This window comes from Poecilia mexicana, unplaced genomic scaffold (assembly GCF_051168715.1).
Source record: "Poecilia mexicana isolate PSO_F unplaced genomic scaffold, ASM5116871v1 scaffold_13, whole genome shotgun sequence".
In the NCBI taxonomy this organism is placed as follows: Eukaryota; Metazoa; Chordata; class Actinopteri; order Cyprinodontiformes; family Poeciliidae; genus Poecilia; species Poecilia mexicana.
The window spans coordinates 23,566,467-23,584,980 of NW_028263382.1; the positions used below are offsets into that span (position 1 = coordinate 23,566,467).

The following is an 18,514-nucleotide window of genomic DNA, read 5'->3' on the forward strand; positions in this document are numbered from 1 at the left end:
TAGTCACATCCAGCAGAAAAAATGCTATTACTCTTCTGAAATGCTGAACCGAGCGGCTTTGGAGAACAATTAACAGCCCAATCTAATTTTTTTTTTGTTTCTGAAAGAGTGAAGGCAGCACAGAGTGAGCTGGGGACTCAGATCTTGGCAGATTTTGAAGAAGCCTTTCCTGCTCAAGGCTCCAAGGTAAACATGTTATATAAAGAAAAATCCTTATTTTCATGTTCCTTTTTTCCCCCCTTATCGTCAAGTAAGGAGACTAACTTTGATGTCTAAATGCGTCCACACAGAGACCCGGTGGACCCAGTAATGTCCTCAGAGATGCCTGCCTGGTGGCGAACGTACTCGACCCGCGCATCAAACAGGAGATCATCAAAAAGTTTATCAGGCAGCACCTCTCGGAGTATCTGGTTCTCTTCCAAGAAAATCAAGACGTGAGACTAAAATAAATGTTTGTTTAATCTCACTATGCACAATTGGCGCCTCAATAAAAAGCTTATTTATTGTCCTCTGTTTTTTAGGTCGCCTGGCTGGATAAGATTGATCGCCGCTATGCTTGGATCAAGCGACAGCTGGTAGACTACGAGGAAAAATATGGCCGCATGTTTCCTGAAGAGTGGTGCATGACGGAGCGAATTGCTGTGGAGTTCTGCCACATCACCAAGTAAAAAAAAAACCAACAAAACCCACAAAAATCACGGGTGTTCAAACAAAGCATGGGGAATTAATTGCATAGTTTATGACTGCTCTAAGTGCTAATCATTTATACAGAGAAAGAGGGAAGAAAGTGAGAGGAAACAGTAAAACAAATAATGCACAGACATTGAAGAAATTTGTCATTTCCAATCATTTGCATTATGAATTGATCTGAAATGCTGATGAGTTTCTACTCCTGAAATGAGTAGAATTATTTTTTTTCAGCAGTTGAAGTCAATGGCCCACATAAGCACTGACCCAGTGTTGATACTTCTCCATCTTTTCCCTCAACTTTTCAAGCCTCTGCGTGCTTGAAAGTACGCAGCGGCTTTGGCCTCTCTGTGTTGCTTCTGGCTGCAACCGAAGCTCCTTTCACCATAAAACCACTCGGATGACTCTGTCATTTTGCCGCCATTGCTGGCTCTCACTAAGTCAAGCTAAATTGTTGTAATGCAACCCCCTCTTGTGCTTTTTTTTTTTTAAAGCGTACTGACATTTTGAAACCAGAAGTCTGACATTGCAACACAACAGCTTCTGTGCCCTCTCTGTTCAGTTCTGTGAATTCTTCCTCTGTTAACGTCAAGGCTCACAAACAGTTTTTCTCCAATTTCATGTCGGTGCCTCTCACACAGACCATCAAAGTGGGATAAAGGCAACAGTTCTGCCTGTAACAGGTTGTTCAAAAGTGGCTTGAATGAAGGAAAATTGCAAGTATCATCTGCAGAAGGTCTAACTAGAGATAGAGGAATACTCAACGTGGATAGCTGGGGGAAAAAGTTGTATTTAGAACAAAGTGGCATCAACGGTGGTAACATGAAATGAGAAAACGAACTGAAAAGGAAACCATGATTTTGTAAACAACTGTTGCGCCTCATTTTAGATTAGTTACGTTTTTATATTTCTAAAACGTTTTACACAATCACTGTGAGTGCCTTTGAATTAAAACAATTTGACATGTGCATTGGTCACTCTAATCAAAGTTTAAGACATTGAGAGAGTGCAGTCTTACAAATATCTTGGGACAGTTAAAGATGGTAAACTAAACCTTTAAACCAATTTTGACACAGTGTGCAAAAAGGCCCATCAGCATCGTTTCCAAGAAGACTCTGACATTTTAGTATTGACCAAACCACAATGACCATAACGACCATGCGTTTTTCGAGTCGGTTTTATCCTTTTCCTTGGTGTCATGCTATGATCAAGCAACACTGAGATAAGGCAGTTCTCCTCAGCAGATTATTAATACCGCAGTATTGTGGAAAATTGTCTTTTTTTTAAACTTTACATCATGTTATAATCTTATTCCCTCATCAAAAACATACCTGGATTTTCCGCGGCAGCCATTTTTTTCTATTCAAAACACCTGTGTGGACCCAGCGCCGCTTTCCGGGTGCAGCTTCTCCTCAGAGCTGCAGTTTCCAAAGTTCTGAGTTTCTGCCTCACAGAACAGCCCTCCTCTGCCGCTCCCCCAGCCAGTTCCTTCAGATTAGCCAGCAGCAATTAGCAAACACCTGGTGGAGCATTTGAATGACTGTGCCTGGGCAAGTTGCAAAGAAACACCCTTTTTGAAGCCATCTACAAGTTCCTGTTGTGTGTGTTTGAAAAGGGTGGAACTAGCCAAGGTGATGCGAACACGGGCAAAGGAAATTGAAGTCAAACTGCTTCTGTTCGCTATCCAGAGGACGACAAACTTTGAGGGTTTGCTGGCCAAGCGCTTCACAGGATGCACCTTAACGGACACACCTGGGGTAAGAAAAGTTTCCACAGTCACAATAAAAACTCTGTCTGCTTAATCCAAACACTATTATCTCCTCAGAAAAGGAGTGTCCAACTGGAATATTCAATCAAAAGTCAAATGCACTGTTTACTCACAGTAATGTTACATCGGAAAGTAATGCAAACACTAATGCCATCATTTTTACAAAGTAAGAAACGTGTGTTCAGGCGTTGTGTGGCGTTGATATAGCTTGTTATCCAATACGTGTCGGCCAAATAGTTGGTCACATGTTGGCTTTGTCTGTGTACTACGACTTTCTTCCTCCCATAAAGCCAGATGTGTTGTGTGCAATTAATGGCTCTACTGTCCACAGATTTTCCTATCTGTGCTGAGGATCTTTCCAGCTCCTCCAGAGTTATCGCTCTGATTAATCCCCCCTTTAGCCCAGCCAAACAGATTAGAGAAGTCTTGTTAGGGTCCACTTTCAGATGGTAGATTGAACATTGCTCTGTAGCAGGTTCAAAGCTTGAGATAGGTTTGTTTAAAATCTAACTCTGCCTTAACTTTCTCCCTAATCTGTCTGCTTTCTTGATATTTATGATGCTGTTTGTTCACTGATTTTCTCTAACAAACCCCTGAGGCCTTCATTGAACAGATATTGTATACTGAGGTGACTTGTGAAGGCATTTGCTTGCATTAGTTTTCATTTAGAATCAACATTTAAAATAAAAAACGTGTGCACACAACACTTTTCAGATTGAATGAATCTGTAAAATCCCGTATGTTTTTTATTTTTTATTTTATTATTATTATTATTATTATTATTATTATTATTGTTTGCACTGGAAAAGTGTTGAAATGAAATAGCTGTTTTTACCTTTCAATTCTGTTCTCATCCTCAACATTTTTGACGCCTGAAGACACCTTTTAATCCAGGTCATGTCTTTTGCGTGAAGGGGGAAGTGACGGTTGCAGTGAAAACAGATAATGGGGGCATGATTAGTTATGGCCAAGTAGGCCAACCTCGTCCTGACCTTATAGAGTTAAAGCTTCACAGAAGCCCTTTTTGTCTGCAGTGAACTCACTTCAGACCCATGCCCAGTAAGCTGTGTGTTTCGGCCAGTAATTTAGTGGAGTTGAATTATATAAATCTATGATTAAAGCACCACAGCAAGTGAGCTATTGGAAAGTGCTGAAACCTTGACTATTCTAACTACAATGAAAGCTTGTCTTTACAAAATGTGCATTAGAGATTAGTACAGAGGTTGTGTTATATATTTTTACAGCAGCAGAAGAGACCAGATAGCCCACTAGCTCAAACTAACCCATTTTTAGAGGACGATACGGGGGAAGATGCGGGATCAGAAAAGGATGAAGATCTTGCTAAGGTAAGTTGAAGTCGCCTAAAATTTATATCAACTTCAAAAGAGTCGGATCGCTGAACACTTTTTGAATCTTCTGTCTTTTTCAGCCGAGGAAGCCCAAAGCCCCCGACAATCCATTCCATGGCATCATCTCCAAGTGTTTTGAGCCTCATCTCTACGTCTACATTGAGTCCCAAGACAAGTGAGCGACACACTCATAACAGCAGAGGGCACTGAAGTGGGTTAGGGTGCAAACGCCAGATTTGAGAGCAGGTTGTATGTAAAGCTGGCCCGTGAATGCTTTTTGGACTCGCTGCTCATCAATCAGCCCCTTGTCCTGTTATTCTGCTTCACCTCCTCCTGCCTCTCCAGCTCTTGTTCCTCTGCATGCTTCTGTCTCCGCTGTGGCAGAAATGTTTCCCATTAGCTGCACAACCACAGAGACTGAAAGAAAGAGAGAGGGAGGGTGAATAAATGCTGTCACAGCAGATATGCCTGTTTTCTTTCCCACCTCTTTCTCCTTTCTTTCCTTTTTTTTTCTTTAGATTGCCTCTTCTTTTGTCTGATTCATGTTTCAGTCTTTTCTATTTTCTCATTTAAAAAAAAACCAAAAAACTATTATTTTGTTGCTTATTTCTGCACTGTTAGTTTTTGAACAACCACCTCTGCAAATTTTAACCACAAAACTTCAGTTCCCTTTCAGTCCGTCCCCCTCCTTAATTCTGCCAATATTTTCTGTAACCGGAAAGAGTCGTATGCAAATCTGAGGAGCCTAAAATGCTGTTTGTCCTGTCCAAAGGGGACAGGATTGACCCATAAGGCAGCTACAGCTACAACCTCATTTCAGTTCAGTCCAAAAAGCAGAGGCCAAATCAGCTTGTACCCAGTGGGACGTTGCTGAGGAGAACAGTGGCCTGCTTGTTATGTCCTTGGCTTTATTTGCCTGATTCAGGAGAACTGGGCCACAACAACTGGCAGCACAGAAAATTTGGCACAAGTAACACTTTCTTGTATATTTATCCAGTTGGCTCTCAGCCTCTCTGCTTGTTATTTATTTATAAGGACTCATCATATGTCTTTAATGTTTTTATATAATTAATTCATTTGAAATGGCCCTAATTTTGCTGCTTACGTGTGTGTGTGTGTGTGTGCGTGCGTGCGTGCGTGCGTGCGTGCGTGCGTGCGTGTGTGTGTGTGTGCGCGTGCGCGTGCGTGCGTCTCTTTAAAACCTGTGTGGCTTTGGCTAACTGTCTCTTTATCTGCAGGAACCTTGGAGAATTGATTGACCGTTTTGTGGCTGATTTCCGAGCACAAGGCCCACCCAAGGCAGGGACCGAGGAGGGTGGCGCAGTGCTGCCCAGCTGTGCCGACCTCTTCGTTTACTACAAGAAGTGTATGGTCCAGTGTTCCCAACTGAGCACTGGGGAACCCATGATCGCCCTCACAACAATCTTCCAGAAGTTCCTCAGAGAATACGCCTGGAAAATCCTTTCTGGCAACCTGCCAAAGTGAGAGCGCTTTATTTAATGTTTTGTTTGTTTGTTTGTTTGTTTGATCAATTAAAAAAATGTCTGGAGAAACTTTAAGAAATCAGCTGATAAACCAAATCCAATCATTTTCAGCTCAACTTTGTCTGACTGGTGACCGTTCAGGCGAGAACTCAGAAATATAATCACTGAGTGTAAGATACCTGAATGCTGTCAATGGCAACACTCTTCAGTGTGGATGCGGTTACCAATGAGCATTCAAAATCAGGCATATTCTGTATGAGTTGGCGTTCCACCTAGGCTACAAGAGACAAAGACCTGATGACAAGAAAGTGGATCTGTTTAATCATTTTAGTTCTTCAACTTCTGTCCATATGGAAGATTTGGAAATCTCAGAAGTGTTTTGGTAAAACTAGCCATCCTTATCATGCTAATCACTAATATAAGATATTAAAAACATAAAAATATTAACTCTGTAACTTCAAAGCAAACCTTGAGTAATCATACACAGTACTTTGAATAACTATGTGCATGCAGATTTCTTCTGCTTTTGCTTCTCGATCACACTTAAATGTTCCAGGTCAGTGATTAATATGAAAAGATTATTTAAACACATAAAACGTGGCCCTGTGTGATAAAGAGATTATCCCTTAAACCTAATAACTGCTTGTGTCGCCCTTGGGGGCAGCAGCTGACATGAAGTATTTGCTTAACTAGGGTTTGACCAGCACTGAGTGTTTTACATCGCTTTATTAGAATTCGGGTCCAAACATGAATGGTCTTCTTGAGGTAATGTGGTGGCACATTACTTACAATGGAACTGAAGTTCAGGCTTTGACTGAGAAAAGCCAGAACCTTTGTCGGGCTTCCAGTCATTTCTCTGCTGCATAACTCAAATACCTCCACCATATTTGACTGTCAGCATGATGTTCATTTTCTCAAATTCTGTGTTAGTTTTATTCCAGATGCAGCGGGACAGCCATTTTCCAAAAAGTTAAGGATCATTGAGGTTACTTGTTTCAGATATAAGATGGGCCTTTGTGTGCTTCAGTGGTATTAGCGCTGAAACTGTATTTAAATCAGGATATGAGGCGACGCGTTGACAGTTCCTACTTCACGTTGTGAGAAAGGTTTGATTTAAGTGAAAACTTGATTCTATGGGTTTGGCGTTAATCAAATTGAACCAGAAAATGGGATTAATCTGGTAGTTTGTGATTTTAGCTGTCAGAGGTGGGTAGAGTAGCCAAAACTTGTCCTCAACAGTTGCTTTACCTAAATATATGTTTATTCAAGTACAAGTAAAAAGTAGTCATTCAAAAATGATTCCAGTCAAAGTATTTGCTAACTAGGCTGCTCAAACAGTAAATAGCTGTCTGATCTTAACCTCTGACCTAATTTGTAAAAAAAATAATAATAATAATCAGAGAAACTTTTAAAAAAAAGGTACAAACTCTGACATTTGAAAGATTGCAATAAAAAATTATAGTTTTAAATATTATTCCAGTAAAAGTAAAGTGTATGGTGCACTTTTTTTTTCTTTTTCAAAAAAGTTACAAAAATAAATTAACTAATTACTAAACACTTCTCAAAGCTATTATATTTTCTATATAAGCTACTCCATTGGTCTCCAACCCTGGTTCTCGAGATCTTCTGTCCTGTGGGTTTTAGCTTCACATCAGCTGTGTCTCAAATCAGTTATTTGAGACACAGCTGACTCAAATGACTAAGTTATACATAATAACAACTACCTCACTATGGGTTTTGGGCAGGTTTTGATTGGGGTGCATTTATAATGACACTTCATTCAATTAGGATAACTCATGGCTGCAGCTTTTTTTTTTTTTTAAACTCTTGTTTAGCTTTAACGGTTAACATAATGATAACTACAACACTTCAGTAAACAACTTGTTAAACAAAACACCTCAAATGCTGTGAGGATGTTTTTGGAAATGCTGTTTAGAACTGAATTTGCGCCCACACTGTAAACAAGCCCAGCTTTGGGAATTTGCAATTTTCTAGATGGTAACAAACTCATTTGTTTGAGCCTGCCACGCCCGTGTTTGTTCGTTCTTTTTGGCAAATTGCAGGCCTGGTTTGAAGTTATATGTGAAACCACCATGTTCTGTCTTCACTGCGTTTGAGGGATAAGGGATGGCATGCCATGAGCGATCTGGAGTTGGTTATGTTGTGGCAAAGCCTAATATGCTACCAGCGAAAACATCTTTGGCTCATTGGCCACATCAGAAATCATCCCCAGCTAGGCTGTGGTGCACACACACTCGCATACACACACACACACCCGGACTGAGATATTCCTGCACCCTAATTACAGCATTGTGTTTGCAACTAATGCATGCCATATTCTGAGCCGTATACAAATACTGTCATGGATGCACTCAGACTCTTTAGAAATCCACACACTTGCAGACACCCATCAAGTGGGGGTGTGCTGTGAATTAGTTTTGTGAGGTTTTGAAAGGGGCCCTCAAAAGGAGCTTGAACTATGTTGTGGTTTTGCCCACGTCTGTGTTATGACGTTTATTAATATTGTGTCGCCAGTGTGGCCTCTTTGGACCCCGTTTTTTTGCATCTGTGTATAATTATGTTCCTTGTGGCCAAGTTATTAAAAAATGTCATTTTTACCTGTAGTTAAAAAAAATATTTATATATTTTTGAGACATTAGAAGAAAGAGAGGGCAATGTAGCCTGTAAGGAAGGGGTGGGGGATCTTTGGTTTGACATTAACTATTAAACATCTTGTTGTGGAAATGTTCACAATGGGAAACCATCTTTATACTCAAGACTAACGGCACAAGAATTATTTTTTTATAGTTCCATTAGACAAAATAATATTGAGTTAATTTCCTTAATAGGATGTTGTATTATTCCAAAATTAAGCAAAAATCCCCCTGAAATTACCAACAAAATCTTTATTACATGATTTTCTTCATAAAACACTGATGCATTCATGGAGAATTATCTTTCATTTTGTCAAGATCAGTTTAATCTGGGAAATTATTATGTTTCTAAAACAAAATATGTGTTTTCTGACTGTAGTCTCATCTAGCATTTCTAACACTTTAGTTAGTTTCTACAGTCAGTAGTCCAGAGATTGGAGTTGGCGGTTTTTGGTTTGATTGACTCTGATTTGTGATTGTCAGATGGAAGAAAAACAATCCAAAGGAAATTGTCACTGGTCAGGATATCAAAACCTGTCATTGTAGATTTAATTAAAAATACTGAATTGCTTAAAATAAATGACCTAAACAGGCAGAAAACTTTTCATACTATGTAAATATGGACTTAGCTTTGGTTTCCTCAGTAAAAGACTTAATGACAATTATTTAAATGCAAATGTTACTACAAGTAAGTTCAGTCCTAAAACACATGCAGCTTTTTCTGCATTACTTTAACTCGATTGTAGTTTTACAAAATATATGTCATGCTTCATTAGTAAAGAGGACTTGAACCTTGAAATTAGTTTGTATTGTTCATTTACAAAAAAAATGTACTTCACCTGAAAAAAAAAAAAACATTTGGCAGAGGCTAGAATTTTAAAAAAGGAAACTCGTGGTAAAGCCGACCCCCATCTCAGGAAACTGCAGTGTTTCCTCTCCAGCTCGGCCTCAACTTGATTAACAATCAGCACACATAAGCGGCTATTGTTGATTATTACTACCGAGCCCCAATATAAGCGAATCCGCAAATAATCTCTGCCGGTGTGCTCCAAATTAGCCACCTCTCCAGATCAACTCCACTGTTCGGTTTGCGCAGCTGAACATTGCACTTACCTTTTTATCAACAACGGATGACAGTTCCACCAGCAGTTACAGTTGGACCCACCTAAAATGATAGGTTAGAAATGTTAGTACAATTTGATGGAGAGACTAATTATGAAGCTTTTTAAGTGGTTCACACCGAACATTTGTGCCGGTTTGACACCCTAAGTGCTTCACATGCTCCTGACAGAGGTTACCGGGGTTTGTCTCTGATGCAATGAGTGTGTGCTGAATTAAGAGTTAAGGTCAAATACGATGTTTATTTTAGTTAAACAAAAAGACTTGCTGGCTGGAAAGGCTTCAGGTCATTTCAAACTCTTGTTTTATACTGACGTGCTGCCATTTTCTCCCAACCTTCTTGCCCTTTTGTATCTGTAAACGAATCATTTTGCTCCCACGTTCTTAATAGTTGCGTATCAACTTGTTTCTCTTGTTACCTCAGCACTTCGGTAACTTGTGAAGAATCATATGAACCCTGATACACTATTAGATTTATTTTCATGCCAGTCTCGAGATCCATTATAACCTAAACATTCATTATCTATTAGGTGTAGACGTTTTGTGTGACAAGCTTAGTTTTTTACTTTTTTTACCACTTCGTCATTTATGGATGTGGAGTTTTTGCCTGCCAGTCAATTTCTCAGGTTGTACATGCTTTGAGTTAAAAAAAAACAACTAATTCAAATAAATTAATAATGCTTTCTGAATCCTAATCCCTTTGCTTTTTTGCTCTTTCTCTTTTTGCTGTTTTTTTTTTTCCCCCCAACATGTCCAGATCCAGCAGTAACAGCGGGGGTCTCACCATCACCAGCCTGCTGAAGGAAAAAGAAGGCTATGAAGCAGCGAAGTTCAATGTAGATGAGCTCTGCCTGATCTGCAGCATCCTTAGTACTGCAGAATACTGTCGGGCCACCACGCAACAGGTATGTGGATAAATTATGGCTGGCATTTGCAGGAGAGTTTATGCAAAGTTTCGTTTAATGCTATACGCAACCGCGTTCAAGCCACCCTAGCTGAAGGGTTGTAGTGAAAGTGTTGTTGTGCGTTACATTTCTTGTGCATTTATGTTTCAGCTGGAGGAAAAGCTGAAGGAAAAAGTAGATAAGGTCCTGGTGGAGAGAATAAATCTGACCGGGGAGATGGACACTTTCAGCACGTAAGCATTTTTCAGTGAGCTGAGACGCACTCGTCTTCTGTGCAACAACCACATTTTAATTTTTTCTGGGGGTTTTTTTTGTTTGTTTTTGTTTCTTTTTTACAGTGTGATCTCAAACAGTATCCAGCTGCTGGTTCAGGATCTCGACGCTGCCTGCGATCCCGCTCTGAGTGCTATGAGCAAGGTTTATAAAAACAGTCAAAGATTTAATAAAATTAAATCAAACAGCTGCCATTCATTAAGAGACAAATAAACATATTTTTGCCTGTAGCTGTAATGTCAATAGATGTTACAACACTGCATTTCTGGTGGTTTTGTGAACTTATCGCTCCCACCCAGAAGCACATTATAATTCTGTCTTTGTCTGTAATGTAATTAGATTAAATGGATTGTCACATCATGTAAGCCGCACGATTAGATGTGTTTGCGACCAGATCTTCTGCTCACTCTCTCTCTCTCTCTCCCTCTTGCGACCCTCAGATGCCGTGGCAGAGCGTGGAGCATGTGGGTGACCAGAGTCCTTACGTCACATCAATCATCATGCACATTAAGCAAAACGTGCCCATCATCAGAGACAACCTTGCCTCTACTCGAAAATACTTCACACAGTTTTGCATCAAGTTTACAAAGTATTACACACAGATGCACTTTTTCTTTTATTCTTAACGCAAGGCGTTAAAGTTGTTAGAGCTAAATGTTTCACTTTTATCTTTCTTTTTTAGCTCTTTCATTCCTAAATTTATTAACCACTTGTTCAGATGTAAGCCTATCAGCATGGTGGGAGCCGAGCAGGTAGGTTTAATTTGCTCCAAGTTCTCTTGAGGTCATTTCCGCCGGGTGAGAATTTTACTGCGTGGCATTATAAGTTTATTTGGTCATTTTCCTCCACCAGCTCCTCCTGGATACACACTCCCTGAAGACGGTTTTGTTGGATCTTCCATCCATAGGCTCCCAGGTGCTCAGAAAGGCGCCTGCCAGTTACACCAAGATTGTAGTGAAAGGCATGACGCGTGCAGAGATGATACTTAAGGTGAGGAGTTGGGCTAAGGTACGGACGATCACTTGCTAGGCTTCTGTGCAGCAGCCCTGTTCAGATGCATTCTCTTTCTCAAGTCGGTGTGTGTGTGGAAAAATTTAATGAGTGCAAGCTTTATTTAATGAATTTTGGAAAAACTCAGCCTCATCTCTTAATGCCACTGAGGATTAAACAGCATAGGTTTCTTGGATAAACTCAGGATTGCTTTGCATCTGTTTGACTGGTGGATTCTTAAGAGATCTTAAGTTTGACTCTATATACAAGACTGCCCAACTTAAACACAGTATTACTGATTTGCTGACCTTATAGGACACTTCACATTTTATGACATTTAACTTGGGTGGCTCAATCTGTGTTGGTCGTTTTTACAACCGGAGCTTTGGGTTGGTGCCCTTTAAAGGCTGGGCTTCTCAGATAAACCTTCTTACGTGTGTGGCCTGAAAAAGATTTTCTGTATTTCCGTTTAGTAGAGTTGACAGTGAAGAGCTGACATGTCCGGTTAAACATGTCAGCTCTTCACTGTCGGGTCTACTTATGTTAGACTTTCCTGTCTAACATAAGTAGACAAAAAAAAAAGTCTTTTAGACTTTTGACCAAAAATAGACTGGCAAAACTAAGTACAAGAGAGTGGAGGCAGAAGTTTTCATCTACCCATCATGTCGTTTTAGGTTTTAATGGTTTATTTCAACTGTTTTAATTTATAATGTAAACTTTATGTATCACACAACTTCAATGAATTTTAAAGCAAAAATGTTGTGTTTGAATTTGAAATTATTTTTGGAAGTTTTGGTAATTCACACTGGGTTGATGTTATGCACAGGCTCCAACGCTAAATAAATACCGTACTCCTCCACTAATATTGGATAAATGTTCCTAAGCAGACCGCACCAAAAACACATTTTTATTAACATAAAAAACTTCAAGTTCTGGCAATGTTCTTCAGAAATGGTCAGGCTCAATAAAATTGGTTGTTCTTGTATTTTCACCAAACCAACTTCTGGGCACTGTCCACAAATGTTCAGTAAGGTTGAGTTCCAGGTCATTCCAGGGACTTAAAGAGTAACTAAATCCCAAATCCACTATAATTTTGCAGGTAGTAGACTATTGAGTACTAGTGGAGTGGAGCCTGGACCTTTAGAGCCAGTGGAAAAGGCCCATAAATGTGTCCTTGAGATGCTATCTATATGTTTCTCTGCAAATGTTGACATTTTCTCAGAAATGTGTCGAGTTCTGCAATATTTTTCCTAAAACCATCTCAGTGCTGCCCTCTTTGGGCTGGGCAGTGTCTCCTTTATGCAATGCACCAGCAAAACAGCCTCTCAGCCACGGCGTAACTTGACATTTGCCGTAGCGATCATAAGCTTGTAAGTGTGACCTTTACTTCTCTAGACATGCTTCTTGTCACTGAGACTGATCCAATCTTTCTTGTCTAACCATGAAACTTTATTTCAGATGACATCTGGATGGTTGCAAATTTCAGTTGAATTGAAAGGTGTCGGCTTTATTTTTTATTTTCGCTCTGCATTTTCTTTGTTGTTTATTGTTTTTGATCCTTTCACCCTGACAAAAGAATTGTCTCAAATAAGTAAAAGCCCAATATGGGTGACATTCATGCCCATGTTGACTCTACTAAACTGAATCACGGCTGCTTTTCCATTGATCGAGGTTCCACCATGGGAAGCAAGAACAGACCAAACAAACAGTTCTCCCCTCAGTGTTTGTGGTCGAACCACTGAGCCAGCTTTAAATGCTTGCCTCGAGTTAGTCACTTGAGCAGATTATCCACTGCGAGTTTATTTTTGGCAGAATAGCCCTTTAATTGTGTCTTTATCCCCTCTCACAATAGCACTTTATGAGCATGTTTCCACAAAATAGCTTATCTCACATGAGGCAAGAAGAAAACAGGACTGGAGCTGCACTGGTTTAATGAATGAGCAACAGGCCAAGACCAGGCATATACCTTTAAAACCAGCGTGTGGTTGTGCCTGTGAAAAGGTGTGCGTGCGCGTGTGTGTGTGTGTGTGTGTGTGTGTGTGTGTGTGTGTGTGTGTGTGTGTGAGTGTCTGCTCGTGACAACACCCTCCTCCCACACATGCAGTGCACCGCATTGCAAATTGGATGATGTTTCCAGCGAAGAGGGCAATCACAGGACAGACATTTTGCCTTTCTCCGAATTACCTTATGAGGCTCTGGAGGACACCGGTATGTGGCGGCCACACACAAACCACGCCCTAATTAACCATCTCTGGGGTGTAGAGAAATTCACATGCTCCCTTGATTTTTACTGGACTCCCAGGAGGGCTTCTTTCCTTCCTCGGGCTGGTCTTTCTTTGTGTTTACAGTGAGCCTGATCCGCTGTGATTGTGCTGCCTTAGCCCTTTTTGACTGGGAGACCAGGAGATAAGTGAGCCTGTCTTAGATGAAGGCCTTGTGGCACACTCGCGTCGTCTCAGACACCGACACAGACAAGCCCGCCTGTCAACCATTTCATATTTGGTTTTGTGTCGCCGTCTGTTCTCTGTGGTCTCTTTAAGCTTTGACAGGGTCCTCTGCAGGAGTAGCCTAAATATATATAAATTATTTTCCATTCATCTCATCTGATTCAAATTTAACATATCTTCCCTTTTCGAGGTTGCATAAATTCATTCAAAGCGGCCCACTCCTTTTTTTTTTTTTATATTTGATTGCCTGGAGGCCCAATTTAACTAGAATGGATCTATCCAGTTTCTGAAGAAGTCAGACGGAGATAAGGCTGCATACAGGCCTTAGATTGATTAAAGTGCATTACTCTGAAAGCAGGGTAGAAAATCTCATTGTGAAGGCTTGACATTATGTACGAGAAGAGATATAAGCAGAAAATCGTTAGTGCCAAGCGTTCTATAGGAGTACAATTTTTGCAACGGCAGACACAGAAAACAACCCAAGCGACTGAAATACAGCAATGCTGCACATGTAATGTGTTGAACATTTTTTTCATGAGCGACAGTATATTGGATTAAAATAGTTTCCAGGTCTGGAAAAAGCAAACGGTAATAAGTGCAATTCCAGAATTTCTCCCTCCTCCGTTCGTCGTTTCCTTCCGATTTAGAAATTTCTGCTAATAAGTTGTGGAGAAATGTTGGACTTTTGCTCTTAATATTCTGCTAAAAAGGGCTGAGGCACTGTGCGCCTTCAAAAGAGCAGGATTTTCACATGAAAAATGAGTGGGTACCTTGAGTATTTTATCAAAGCTAAACCAAGATAAAAGGATGATTTCTCAGTATTGTGGCAGGCTCTCCGGAAAGACTCAAGCACAGGTTTACTCCGATGATTTTTGGCTTTTGACTGAGAGGAAAGAGAAACTTGTGGCTTGTGGCCAGCATTTCAGCCATTGACTTTATGTAACATTGATGTTCCTCCCAGGTAATTGCTTCCACCTTGGGCTCAGACTTCTCAAAGACGAACCTATTGTAAGAAGGTCAACACAGGAATTCCTCTACCTTCACTCAATGATGGTTTCAAATTGCACTTCAGGATGCTTTGGACTCGAATTAAATCCGGTTTACCCTTACAGTAAAGCTACACTTTAGAGTGAGAGTTGCAGGAGCTTCACAAGTGTTTAATGCTTGTTGTGAGACAGTCACGGCTGCCGGCTCCACGTTTATTTAATTTCAGACCAGCCAGTGCTTTATACTGAAGCAGTATTGTTTTAGGTTGTGTTTTATACCCTTGAGAGCATATGTAGCTAATCCAGGGAGGTAAATTAGATTTACAAAAGTCTTGATCCCTTTTGTATGATATTCAAATCAGCTTTTCTAAGCATTAGCATTTATTCACCGTTGCATAAGTATGATCTGTTTTCATTTGGGAAATATCCGTTGCTACATGCTCTGAACTGTGCACTTTCTAATCTATTGCTTTGTCTCCCTGCATCATTGTGTTTTCTGCAGCAAGACTGCTTGAGCTTAATGGATTGAAAACAAAGTTATAGAAAAAAGAAAGTTTTAATGTCATTAATGTAATGAGAAGCAACTACATACATCCTTGCTGCTTTAGTTGGATTTAAGTAAAGTTAAGCAACAGTAGCAGTCAGGTACTGCAAATCAAATGCAATTGATTTACTGATATCCAGCGATGTTCACTACGGTTTTCAAAATTTGCAAGTGTGGAGTATACAGGTTTTTATAAGCACAATGCCAAGAAGGAATAGAAGCAATTGTTTGTTGCCGTCAACCTGGGAAGGGTCATAAGGACATTTCCACATAATTCAAAGTTAATTTTACAATGAGAATGATTATTCACTTGTGTAATAACATTTAAGACAATTTTTCAAGGAGTGAACATCTCAGCGAAATCACCACAAGGTTAGATTGTGCAACACTCAGAAATTGCAAAACAAAAAAACGCAGATCTCCATCTCAGACTCTGCAGGCTTTTGTTTGCATGTTAAAAGATTCAGAACAGCACAATAAACAAATATAAATGCCAAATATTCCACCAAACAACAACGCATAGCCACAGGTCTCTAGTCTGGGTCCTGCTGGATTAATAGCAAGTTTTCAATTGGCCATGTCTTTATAAGTCCTGATCTTTAGTGTCATAGAGCAGGTGGAACAAACCCTGGATGTGAGTCACCAGAAATGTCTTTGTTTCAAGATTTTGAGTGGCATGATAGGAAAAAAAGACTAAAGTTTCAGGCCAGTTGAGGCACATGGGTCTATTGAAAAAACTAAACTGACCAATGTCCTTTGGACAGATGAAACTAAAGTTCACTTGTACAGCCAGAAAACAACTGTTTTGTTTGAAGAACACGAAACACAGCATATTGGCACATACACCTCATACCACTTAGGAAGCATGGTGGTGGAGAAGCAATGAGTTGTACTTACTGGACATTGGCATGGGAGATTCACTGAATACACTTCAAACCCCACTGTATACCAAAGTATTTCAGAGTAAACGTGAGGCCATCTGTCCAACATCTAAAGCTTTGCAGGAATTAAGCTACTAACAGGACTGGGGTCGCAAGCACAGCAAAAAAAAAAAAATCTCAATCAGGATGACTGACAAAGAGAGGACAAAGCCGTAAAAGATAAAGAATGTCATGCTACAACAGAATAAGTAGGACTCTGATTCTGTGTGGGCTTGCCACTGCTGGATCACGGAAAGATTTGCGAAAGGGTTTACCAGACACATATTTACAGCAACCCCAGGGATCAGTGGAGCCTCGAATCCCCACCTGTAAAATGTCACTGAAAATGTCACTAAAACAGAGGACTAAAGAAAGACAAAGGTTTGCCACAAATACGAGTCGCAGTAATAGAAAAAAAAAAAAAGCTTAAAAACCTTAGGGATGAGTAACGGTAGTGAGCCGTGATTAAGACAAATCGAGTGCAAAGATATGCAAGCGACAACATAAAATGTAAAGCTCCTGTCATTAAAGAAGCAGAAGCACTAGAGAAAGTTGAGTAAAGATCCCGTCTCCTAATAGCAGCTGTCAGATTCTTTGCTTTGAGCGTTAAAAAATGAATCTGTTTGGGCTCGCTGTGTTGTGAGCCAGAGCTCAGTTATGTTCAAAGAACATAAGACTCTCTCTGTCTGTCTGAGATGGCCTCTCCTGGCCTGCACAATGCCTGTGAGACGTGGCTGTTTTCCACACTCTCTCAGCCCAGCCCACCATAGCTCCAGCTTTCTTCTCTTCTTCTGAAGTTTTCTTTCTGGGGAGCATTTCAAAGGCAGCCCCATCCCCACCCCTGTCCAGGCTGAATTTTTCTCCATTTCTCGCTCTAACGTTTAATGCCCCTTTTTCATTCCTAACTCTTCCAATTTCTTTCCCTTTTTTATGTCCGCGGTCCCCGTCGGCCTTTCTCTTGGCCCGCTTCCAGGACAGTTGCAAAGTAAATCACTCAGTTAGCAGGTCCCGTAAGAAAACGGAGAATTCCAGGGAATCCTGAGCCTCTCCCGCCTGCTCTTCCCTCCATTCCTGTCCTGCTGTGATTCCTGTATGCTCCGTGTGCAGCTCATGGATTTTAATATGCGTAAAAGATGCAAAGCTTGTGTTCATATATGTAGCATGTTGTTGTTGGAATCTTGAGGGGAGGATTTTGTGAGCAGGTAGCTCTGTAGATGCTGTCAGTCACACTTTATTAAAGAATAAAGTAAAAAAAAAAAATAAATAATGTTTGTGTCTTTTCATAACCCATATCAATTTTTATTTTGAGAAGATTTCTTGTGAAACTATTTCCTGTCCGCTCACGCATGATGTAACTGGTTTGCAAACGGTGAAAATGTAAGCAGTACGAAGAATAAATAAAACCAGAATCCTGACTTCACATGCAGCTTCTTTGACTTGGTTAAATCAAATGGTCCTGTGTGTGGATCACCGAGGCCCCATGTGGGATTGCTCAAAGACCTCTTTTGTGGTCTTATGGTGCTTAACTGAACAAGTGGAAAGGTTGAAAACTGCAATAAACTCTAAATGTTTCCACAGGTGGTGATGGCTCCACATGAACCACCGGTGGTGTTCGTTGATAACTACATCAAACTTCTGGCCGATGGCAACCCGGAGACCTTCCAAAAGATTTTGGATATGAAGGCAAGTTGGTTGGTTCTACCCATGTTTTAAATAAATCGTTTTATTGTCCTAGTTTATGATAATTCGTTCCAGTGAACTGAAAGGAGGTCTAAAATGACTAATTGTAATTTAAATTAGCCTTTAGTTGAAAGCAGTCTTTCAGTCCTTGATCAACAGTGAGAACAATGTAACGTTTCTTTTCACAATTTTGTTGTTCTTTTAATATTATGGATTTTTTTTTATGTGAAATAAAAGTCTGACTGGAGGATTTTAATAAGTGCATTAATGCCCCAATCTTACCATTTATTGTTGGACTACATTCTTGGCATTATTCTGTTGCAGCAACAGGTTGTGTAAGTGCATCTTCCATCACACATTTTACAGGAGCTTTTGAGATTATATCCAGCTTTCATACTGTGATATGTTCAAGTCCAGTACAATTCTTGAAATTTCACTTGACATAGGTACAACAAGTCTGCTGCATAACAATGGAAGCAGTGATTTTTTTTTTTTTTTAACAAGCCACTAACATGTCTTGTTGGCATTTTAGCCCGCTGACCAGCAGTGTGCAGCAGCAGGTGGAAGGGTTACTCTGTGCTCCACACAGATCTGGTCACTCTTTCTGGAGTCTCGATAAAGGGACTTTAAACTATACGAATGGCATGACAGACAGTTTTAGAGGTTATAAAATCTTGCTGTAGCTTGATTCACTTAAGAGTTTTTAAG

At 40.2% G+C, this 18,514-nt stretch overlaps 1 protein-coding gene across 2 annotated transcripts in view; it reads left to right on the plus strand.

Moving 5' to 3' along the window:
- The window catches only part of vps53 (VPS53 subunit of GARP complex), a 34,034-nt gene that overhangs the window by 13,838 nt on the left and 1,682 nt on the right, over nucleotides 1-18,514 (plus strand). The window contains exons 8-21 of one of the 2 annotated variants that reach the window (XM_014968522.2): nucleotides 108-186; nucleotides 291-434; nucleotides 522-664; nucleotides 2,303-2,444; nucleotides 3,703-3,801; nucleotides 3,885-3,979; nucleotides 5,043-5,285; nucleotides 9,819-9,966; nucleotides 10,117-10,199; nucleotides 10,305-10,383; nucleotides 10,680-10,828; nucleotides 10,922-10,991; nucleotides 11,092-11,229; nucleotides 17,705-17,809. In XM_014968522.2, coding sequence (XP_014824008.2) covers nucleotides 108-186; nucleotides 291-434; nucleotides 522-664; nucleotides 2,303-2,444; nucleotides 3,703-3,801; nucleotides 3,885-3,979; nucleotides 5,043-5,285; nucleotides 9,819-9,966; nucleotides 10,117-10,199; nucleotides 10,305-10,383; nucleotides 10,680-10,828; nucleotides 10,922-10,991; nucleotides 11,092-11,229; nucleotides 17,705-17,809 — 1,717 coding nt within the window. Of the gene's footprint in view, nucleotides 1-107; nucleotides 187-290; nucleotides 435-521; nucleotides 665-2,302; nucleotides 2,445-3,699; nucleotides 3,802-3,884; nucleotides 3,980-5,042; nucleotides 5,286-9,818; nucleotides 9,967-10,116; nucleotides 10,200-10,304; nucleotides 10,384-10,679; nucleotides 10,829-10,921; nucleotides 10,992-11,091; nucleotides 11,230-17,704; nucleotides 17,810-18,514 lie in introns of both variants that reach the window. The other variant, XM_014968521.2, reaches the window with a different exon arrangement.